Here is a 9,652-nt window from a genome sequence, read left to right as displayed (position 1 = left end):
ATCATATTTTTACTATAAATAAAAAGTTGTCATGAGTTAACTACAATCTGCGCTTCTTTTTGCAGAAAAACTGTTTTGGGAATGATAACTGCTTCTTTTTACAGAAAGAAGGCTTAGACTTTTTTGATAGTTTTAGGTAACAGTTGAAGTTAACTAATTAAACAGTGATTCATAACAGTTGGAACGCGAGATTTGGAGGTCCCTAGTTTGATTACCGGTAGCATCAATTGGGAAATGAATTTTTCTAAATATGTTTCGATCGGGTTGTTCCGTGTGCCCTAGAAATAATTTCGTTCGTCTTGTACTCATAGTGAGGCGAATTCATTACTTCGCGACCAGGTAGCTGGTTTGATAAAAATCCCTTCACTGGGTTCGCTGCGTAGCAAAGTAATTTACTTCCATTTCTATTAATATGAATTCCGCGAAACAGCGCCTGGATCTATGGATTAATTGGTGCGGTAATAACAACGTCGCCTTCCGAGAGAAGGATTTTGTAACCTCTTCTAAGGCATGTGATATTTCGACTCGCATTTTGCAAGATTGGTTGACTCCGAGCTTAATTTAAAACAGACCCGTGCGTAAAGCTGACATATGAGAGTAGGTAGGGTTGAGATCTGAGGCCTCACTCGTCTGGGGGGCGGGTTGGAGGACAACCGACTCGCCCCTCCGTTGGCGCGGGAGACCTGGCGTAAGCTAGGGCGGCCGGGCGGCGTCGTGGTGAATGTTCACTGATCCCATGGCGCCGACTCAACCGGCGAGAGGGAAACCCGGGGGGGTTTTAGTGGGGTAGGCCCTCCAATCTGGAGGGAGAGTCCCCACATAACTCCTGAGTCTCCCTGGGCTCAGGGGTATCCATAAAGATTTCCCCCCCCCGTCAAAAAAAAAAGGTTGAGATCTGAACTAAAATAATAATGATTGTGAGAATCTGTGTCCTATTTTTAAATTATTTTTTGAGATCTAAATCGCGTTTATTTATTTAGAAAAAATAATACTTTTTTAATATGGTAACAAAATAAAATCCCCCTACAAATGAAAACATACAACAGCACTTAACAAATCTGATATCTTAATATTAGGGGTTAAAGTATGAAATTGCCGTTTTATTGCAATAGGTTCTTTGAATTTTCATAGAATCTTCATGGTTTGAGGTTTTCGAATGAAACTTTTTTCAAATGGTTTCTGTGATTTTTTTTTTTTAATTTGTAACATTTGAATATCGACTTTCAATTGTTTTTGTTATTCAATTTAGACAAGAAAGATGGATACTGCGAAAATTCGAGTGATTTTTGAATACGAGTTCCGACGCGGAACTAACGCGGCAGAAACAGCCCGCAATATCAATGCTATATCTCAGGGTGACGGGCGCAGTGGCAGTGCCCCTCAGATCTTTGCAATTTAAAGCTCTGAGTAACACTGCAACGATTAAGAATAGGCGTGTCGCTTACCAGCAGGTAGTAGCAGTACATTACTTTGCGTCTCGCCACTTGATATCTTACAATAGCAACATTGTTATGAAGAAAATATTTCTTAGTCTCTTTCTTGTGTTGCCACTTGTCTCTTATCAAATGCTTTCGTCTCAAAACTAACACCGCAGATTTATCGCAAAACGATTGAAAATAATTCCTTATAATAATACTGTGGTAAATATCTTTACCCTCACACAAATTTGACGTAGACATTATAACGTTGCAGTACTTTGTGTTTAATTAGGTACCTAAGAATAAATACGCCCGGTAGATGTACTGTTACAAGACTCAGGCGCCCCATTGACCTTAAATTATAACGATGTCTGGGAAATAGTGATGTGATTATCGTAAAGATTGATAAAAGCGTATCGTACGTTTATTTGGTATAAAGACAGACCTGTATGTTTCCTTCTATCGGTGTTTAGTTGCGATGCGCGCCACGCGACGTCCATAAAACGCGCCGGAGGCAGTGACAGCAGTGGCAGCATCGCTCGCGCAGGTGCCCGATACGTTAATGCCACATTATACCTACTAGCAGGTACTACCACTAAGGCATTTTTGTATTTTAATTGACTTTGAATGTTTTTGTACTGCTTTTATTGTCAGCACGAAATAGCTTTCACCTCACGTACGTTCTTAGCAACGGCTTAAATTAGTATAGAACTTCACACATCTATTGCGTCTATGAATTGTGAAGTAGGAAGTGCAGTCAAAGTCAAATAATCATTTTTATTCTACAGGTAAACATTTTTGCACTTGAAAACGTCATTTTACATCTACTGCTCATTCATTGCGGCTGCGCTGACCTACGAGGGAAGAACGAGCAAGAAACTTTATGGATTCCTCTTTTCGAATAAACTTAAATGCTATAGAATACATTTTGAATTATATTTGTATAGAATCTAGGCTCTTGTTGTCTTTCCATACACCTATAACGAATACGTACTCTTCAATTTTGTAATATGATCTTTCAATTAAAATACTTTTGATGTAAGTTTTAAACCTAGGAAATGATAATCTTAATATATGCTCCTGAATATTATTGTAAAAGCGTATACAGTTCCCCATAAAAGAATCCTTTACCTTAGTTAAACGAAATCATGGTACCATGAGTTTGGGCTTAGTTCTAAGGTCAATATTATCTAAGACTTAACTTTTATCTAAGAGAGATCCTACAGATTGTTTGATTGAGATTTAGATGGATACTACTAGAGTACTTTGATATTATTTTTGCTGCTTTTGTTTATAGAATACACAAGTATGTTCCAGCTAAACGACCTAAAGTCGCCAACCAATCACAGGCGGAACTTTTACCTTACCAACCCGATGGCATCGACACGTCATCGAGACGGCGACGGGCGGCGCGGCGTCGGCGCGCGTGCCGCGACGTAAAGAAGCCAATTGCAACCCGCATCGGTAGCGAAACACGGGGGTCACACGTAATTTTGCACATACATACGAAAATTGTGCGACTTTGAGTCGAAATTAGAGCGAACCTTCGAAAGCCCCGTGGGATTACGGCTCTTTTACACTTTAATTAGAGTACGCTAGTTCTATATAGATCCATTGTGAACAGTCCGCAGGGAGATAGTTAGTTCTTTTAGGATATGACAGGCCGTAGCAGAAAACAGGTGGTGTTAAACAGATTTCTTTTTCTTATCGTATCGAAGGCATGCAATATTATGCTTGCCACACATGAGATACAATTCTTCCTATCGTACAGCACTAACTAACGTACCTTAGCTACGACATATTCATTTATCAATGTGTTGAAAGAATACAGTACTTAATTTGTTAATCGGCTTCATAACACAGTCACATCCACAAACAAACAAACAATTGTCACTCATTCACGCGCGCACCATCCTAATCATACTACACACACCATTAGCACTTACAAATAAAAAATAAAAATGTTTATTTACTTTAACTGAGGCCTAGTTTATAATTCAGGTAAACTATCGCTACTCCCGCCGACAAATTTAGCAATGTACGGGAAAGCAATATAGTTTATGTTACATTGCATAAAAAGATGTTTTCTATGATTTTTTATTTGTAACAAATAAATTTAAAAAAGTAAATATTTTATAAAATGTGCAGTCCACCGCAATCTTTCAATGCGTCCACAAAACCACATTAAATAGGGAACAATTTATCTCACCTGCATTCTTTATAAAAAGTTTGGTCGTGACACTTAATTCTCACCATCAAAAACCTACTTAAATTTCATCAAGTCTGTGGAAAAAATAATAATTCCGCGACCTTTTTTGAAGTAAATTCCTTTATTAACGCTCTGCCGTGAGATGGCCCCGGCCGGTCGTAAATCAGAAGTTTGCACAAAAACTAACTAAAAGTTGGGCGCGCGAAAATGATGAAACGACCGGGAGTTTTATTCAGTTAGAGCTAAAGATAACGACGTAATTGGTAAACGCGAGAAATTTCACTGTTTTCTATAGGTTTGTAAGTTTTTTACTGTCCCCATTTTGATTAGCGTTTTTCGACGAGTTTTTCTTACTGTATTATTTTTTAAGAAAACTTCTATTCACATTAATCACTGTAATAAATTCTGAATGCAAAAGTTGTGGCGTACTTTTGTGGTTTAGTTTTTGGTACACAATTCTTAACGTTTCTTTGGTCATTCATCATCGAGATCTTCTTTATTGCATAAAAGAGTACAAGAAAACTGATACTTACATAAATTTAAATATTCATTGTTTTTTAAATCATGACAAATGCTTTCTCACTCACCCCTACTCTGAAACTAAAGCAATTAAGCCACTTATCGATTTCAATATCGAATTGACTAAAGTCAATAACAGTTCAATCGATCGAAACGATGAAACTTTCGATGTTCGACGATCGAAATCGATAAAAAGCACAGTTTTCACCAACATAAAGTTGTAATTGCTTAAAAAAATCTTACAATCTCCTAATGATACTAGTACGTATTGAAACTCATTATCCAGTTCTCACCAGATCAGACGGTCGAAAGAATTGGTCAGATTCTGAACACGCAATTTACAAGTACATGTCGTTTTGTTTATTTTACGAATTGTATCTATTTGGAAGTCGGTATAAACAGAGCAGCGAAGGAAACGTGCTGTACGGCGAGTGCAGTAAATTCCACGAAACCGTAGAGCACGTACCCGCGGTGAAATATTCAAAGAGAGCGAGTTCGCGACGTCCAATAAAATACAACTCTAAAGTTACACTCTACAAAACATTTATATAGCATGCAATGATCACTGAATGCATTAACTTCGTACTTAGATTATAAAGGCAAATGTTTACAATTTTTATTTGTATTTACGTCAGTAAATTATCATCACTTTTATTTTCTGTGAAAGCTTACTTTTACTGCTTCTACTAAAGCTACAGCTTACTGCTTTTATCAAACACCATTTTATTCAACTTCGTGAGAGACTGGAGATCTGTCACAGAGGTTAATTCCTAGTGTGGGCTCCAGTCTCTTACAAAGGTATTTTTAATATTTAAGCATTTGAAGTGAATTCCTTTGTTAACCGACTTCAAAAAAAGGAGGTTCTCAATTCGACTGTATGTTTTTTTGCATGTATGTTACGCGATAACCGTGAACTATTTGTGAACCGATTTTGATGATTCCTTTTTTTGTTGGAAAATTGTAGTCCCATTTAAATTTGAAGAAAATATTCCACCTTAGAGGGTGGCAAACTAGGGGATGAATGACATTTGAGATCGGTTTTTTAGTGATTATAAAACTTTGTAACCTTTGTAAAGAGAAAATGAAGATTATCATTATAGATAGACAGATAACGCTATTCAAAGCTTTCTGCCAATCTTCTACACTTGCAGTCTGGGTCTCATATGCGCAGCGGTCAGCCGGTGCACTGCACGTACAATAACGCGTTCAGAATGCTGCTGGGTCTGCCACGGTTCTGCAGTGCTTCCGATATGTTCGCGGAGACGGCAACGGACGGTTTCCACGCGATCCTGCGCAAGCGTACTGCGTCGCTGCTGAGCTGCGTAGATCATCTAACAGCATCCTGAACGTTTTTACTGGCCGGTAGGACTCTCCGCTGCTACACCAGTGGATGTGCTTGCATGCGGACAAGCACATGGGTGGATAGTGGTAGCGGTTGACTCTTATCAATAATATGTATTTTTAATTTTAATTTAATTATTTTTTTTTATTTCCTTTCATTTTTCTATCCTGTAGTTTTCTTTGCTGTAATATTTGGCGAAATAAAATATTTTGAATTTGAATTATTTGTTCATCATACCGTAGATACGATGCTCGCTGTTAGGTGTCGTAACTAATTTAAACTGGCGGCTGAAAGGCCAGTCTCAGAATTACTTGAGCGTTTATTGCATTCAAAAATATCGTGTCTAACATTTGTTAAAAATCAATCCTATATAATTTTTAAGTGGCATTTTGAATTGCATTCAAAAATACTAACGAAGTGTCAGAAAATGCTTTGTTAGATTGTTACCGCAACCATGAACCAACAACCAACCTAATACTTAGCCAGACATTTAACCTGCGAACGTATAAGTTTATAATCCCCTAGTAAGAATGTGTCTGGCTTTACAACGAGATATCTATGAAAAACTGCGGTTTGGTTATTTTTGACTCAAGATCCAGAATATTTAAAGGAGGTACAGGTACACTTACATAGGTATTCACCCAAACCCCTTTCGTTTTTGTATTTAACAAATTATTGGGTACATTAATTAAGTAAGTAAATTATTAGATCTTTCTTGTTATTTTATAATGATGTGTTACATAAGTAGGGTTACAATCTGGTACAGAACTCATATTTAACTCTTATCGATGTAATTCGATTGTCATCTATTTTGCTGTCCAAATACTTAAGAAATAAATGACTCAAGAGGACTGCTAACCCTCGTATTAGAGAAAAGTATGTAATAATCAAATGTGTTAAGATTACGTTGTTTTCAATTAATTTTCTACATTTTTGCCCATTCACAAAACCAATACCAAGCTCTCAAATTGATTTTTCTACTTTCTTGGAAACTATTTGTATAATAAAATTAGCAAACACATCCATATACTCTATAAATAAATATGAATGCACAAAATCTGCTACATAATTGATTGATCAACTTGGACTACGATTCCACCGATTTTTACTTAGTCTGCTCCAATAGAAAAACCGCGTGACTTGCAACCATCATCAACTTATACCACACATCACTCACAGATGGCGCTACGGCGAAAAAGTTTAACACCCAAAACAAAGATGCGCGCAGGTACATAGAGAAATTCGTAAAATTTGTAGCTCAATTGGTAACAGCGGTGGCCACGTTGAGGCAACAAACACTGGTTCGAGTTCATTCGAATCGAAGGAACTTTTCTTTGTGTTTGTTCGATCTTTGTGTCAATAATAATAAAATATTCGCTCGGCAATAAAAACTTCCTCAAAGGAAGTAAGTGCCTCTGTTGATTGTTTGTGCCTTTGACGCGGGTACAAATACTAAACTAAACTTAATGTAGCGTAAATTGGAATGTTTACTTTGTAAAATTAAAAATAAGGTATTTAATTAATAACTATTGTAACTATAGTGAAAAATTGCATCAATATTAGACATAACTGGTTGAAAACTGTACCACCTCAGTCAACCGTGACCATGGGACCTGTAAAGGGCCCGAAACGTAGGTTTGTTTGAAAAAACAAATATACGCGATTTAAATACGGAAAAATAGTTTCATTTCCTATAGATTAGATTAATTTCAGACTTTTCAGAACAGTAAACCCAAAACAAAATTTGTTCAGGAATTTAAACTATATTTTCATATATTGTTCATAAACAGACGCATACAAATTACAGCAAAAAAATTTTAAATATGAGTTCGTCATTGTTCTTTGTTTTGTGTGTGCAACTAAAGACTTCCGAAAAATATACAAAGTAAACCTTAAAATCATTGAAATTTGTTTGATTTTTATCTAATATTCATACGTTTTTACACGCTTTTTAACACTGGCCTGTTCTCATAAAAAAAAGTAAAATATAAAAGGTGAAATCGTGAAAAAGTCACATTGAAATAAAATTGGTTACGATTTGAAAACAGATGAATCTCAAAACATTTAAATTCAACAAACGATCATTTCTTTTTTATTGAAACTACAATGAATTTTCATCAATGTAAATATTATCAAATGGTTCCATTCCACGAAATTCGAATAATTCAGATATTTAAAATTCACTGTTATGACCAAATCTGATTAGACAGTTTTAAAACATATCCAAGAATCTAATTGAACCCCCAAATTATCCTTTAAATTTCTCAACAAATCTCCGCAATTACAACCCTTTGCCCTATTGGACCTAATTCTGCCCCTTAGCACCATAACTAAGGGTGCGCACCCCAATAACTCGTGGCCGCCTCTTGCTGAATATTTAAATTGTCGTTCTTTGATCAAATTCGCATTTCGTCCTTTGCGGTTGCAGCGGAACACGTAGCATTCGTCTATAGTCACTCATTTACGTGTAATCTCAAAGTAACGATTATAATCTTCATAAGTAACTTAGTAAAGTAGCCTTTATTCAACTTGGCCTTACTTAACTTTTCAAATATATTATCATATAGTGCGAGAAATATAAATAACATTCAACGAAAGCCATAAAAGCCGGTGTACATTAAAATAATCAGAGAAATGTTTCAAAGAATAATTACGACGCATGTGCTTGTAATTACCTAATGTATAAAATGTGATGTGCTTGCCAAAGTAGACCGCAGCAGACTTTTGTGTTTCCTGACATAGAAACTCAAGGGTAACCGCTATAACTCGCTGTCTCTCCTGCTGAATATTTAAATCGTTCTTTGATCAACTTCGCTCGCCCTTTGTGGTTGCTGTGGACCTTCCTCTGTTATTAGTCTTTGACATTTGAAACAACCTTGAAATATGTATAGAGCAAGAAACAAGGCTAATTGTTACCTGTGACGCCATCGCAATGTTGAATGAGTTGCTGTCGATTCCATGTTTCCTAATTTAACTTAAACGTTAACTTAAATCAACTTTGCAGATGAAATATCTCCTGTCTCTTTCATTCTTCCTAACTTTAAATATGTGAGCTGCAATAGCAGAATTTTTATAGTTAACAGTAATTGTGCTTCTATTCGATCCGATTCCAGTTATAATTACCTAACTGTAATTAACGGTTAATATGCAGTGGTTATCTTTATTTCTATTCTATTATAGGTAAGCAAATTGGTGTATGCATCGAACGCGGGACTTATATCGACTTCAGATGGCGAATACAAATTTTTAATAGCAGTAGAGCTGCTTGTGAAAGAAAACTCTTTCCAGGGAAGTACTGCCACGTTACCTGTTTCTGCCGCCAAGTGCTAATGAGAACATTGTTGCGTTTCAGTTTTGAAGGGTAGAGGTGCCGGTGAAAATACTAGTCAACATATGTCTCAGGGTGACGGGTGCAGTGGTAGTGCTCCTCAGATCTTTGTGATTTAAAGCGCTAAGTGACACTGCAACTGTTATGGAAAGGCGTGTGGCTTATACCTGGTGATAAGCCGCACAACTTGTTCTTTTTTTTTTTTTTTTTTTTTTATTGTGACTCGGCAAAATGACTGCACCGCGCCTGATGGAAAGTGCGAATACAGTCCAGAGATGAGAGTAACGGATGGAAAACACAAATATCTTCACTCCGTCACTATCATTTTGCCGGTCTGGCCAAATGCTTCACACTACGTTTGAAGGACCCGATGTTATAGAGGGGAGGGAATACATGCGCCGGGAGTTGGTTCCACAATTTGATGGTTCGGTATAAAAAACGAATTGCCAAACTTTTTAGTGCGGGACGGTATTGAACTGACCGTCCAACTGTGGCAACGCAGTCCGGCACGGGTGGGGTGGTCCGCTGATGGAAAGGAGAGGAAGGGATAAGGTTGAATAACTCTTCAGAGCACTCACCGTGGTACAGGCGATAGAATACGCTAAGAGACGCTATATCTCTATATCTTGTAACGACTCCGCATGCTCAGTTACATGAGGATCGTTGACAACACGGAAGGCGTAGCGCTGCAGTCCATCTAGGGTATCGAGCAAGTACTTGGCAGAGCCGTCCCGAAGGTGCGAACAGTACTCCATGCTGCTTCGGACCTGAGCTTTATACAACAGGTATCGCAGCTCTTGAGTAAAAAATCGGTGCACTTTGTTCAAGATGCCAAG

General features: G+C 37.3%; 1 protein-coding gene across 1 annotated transcript; it reads left to right on the top strand.

Annotated features, from left to right (window-relative positions):
- Positions 1 to 2,574: 2,574 nt before the first annotated feature.
- On the top strand, positions 2,575 to 5,492 carry LOC113229315. The gene is made up of 3 exons (XM_026462869.1): positions 2,575 to 2,597; positions 2,716 to 2,905; positions 5,298 to 5,492. Exons 1-3 carry the CDS (start codon positions 2,575 to 2,577, stop codon positions 5,490 to 5,492), a joined length of 408 nt encoding a protein of 135 aa, XP_026318654.1.
- Positions 5,493 to 9,652: the final 4,160 nt, after the last annotated feature.

This window comes from Hyposmocoma kahamanoa, unplaced genomic scaffold (assembly GCF_003589595.1).
Source record: "Hyposmocoma kahamanoa isolate Upper Pololo Valley unplaced genomic scaffold, ASM358959v1 303, whole genome shotgun sequence".
Lineage (NCBI taxonomy): Eukaryota > Metazoa > Arthropoda > Insecta > Lepidoptera > Cosmopterigidae > Hyposmocoma > Hyposmocoma kahamanoa.
The sequence above is the reverse complement of the archived record's forward strand: the minus strand, read 5'-3'. Positions and strand labels throughout refer to the sequence as shown.

What these genes read in the sequence shown, in the direction of transcription:
- LOC113229315 (XM_026462869.1), top strand. Translation starts at nt 2,575, where the DNA reads ATGAGTTTGGGCTTAGTTCTAAG. An exon ending in AGTTTGGGCTTAGTTCTAAG is followed by an intron (nt 2,598 to 2,715) that starts GTCAATATTATC and finishes TTTTGTTTATAG; the next exon opens with AATACACAAGTATGTTCCAG. An exon ending in GCGAAACACGGGGGTCACAC is followed by an intron (nt 2,906 to 5,297) that starts GTAATTTTGCAC and finishes CTACACTTGCAG; the next exon opens with TCTGGGTCTCATATGCGCAG.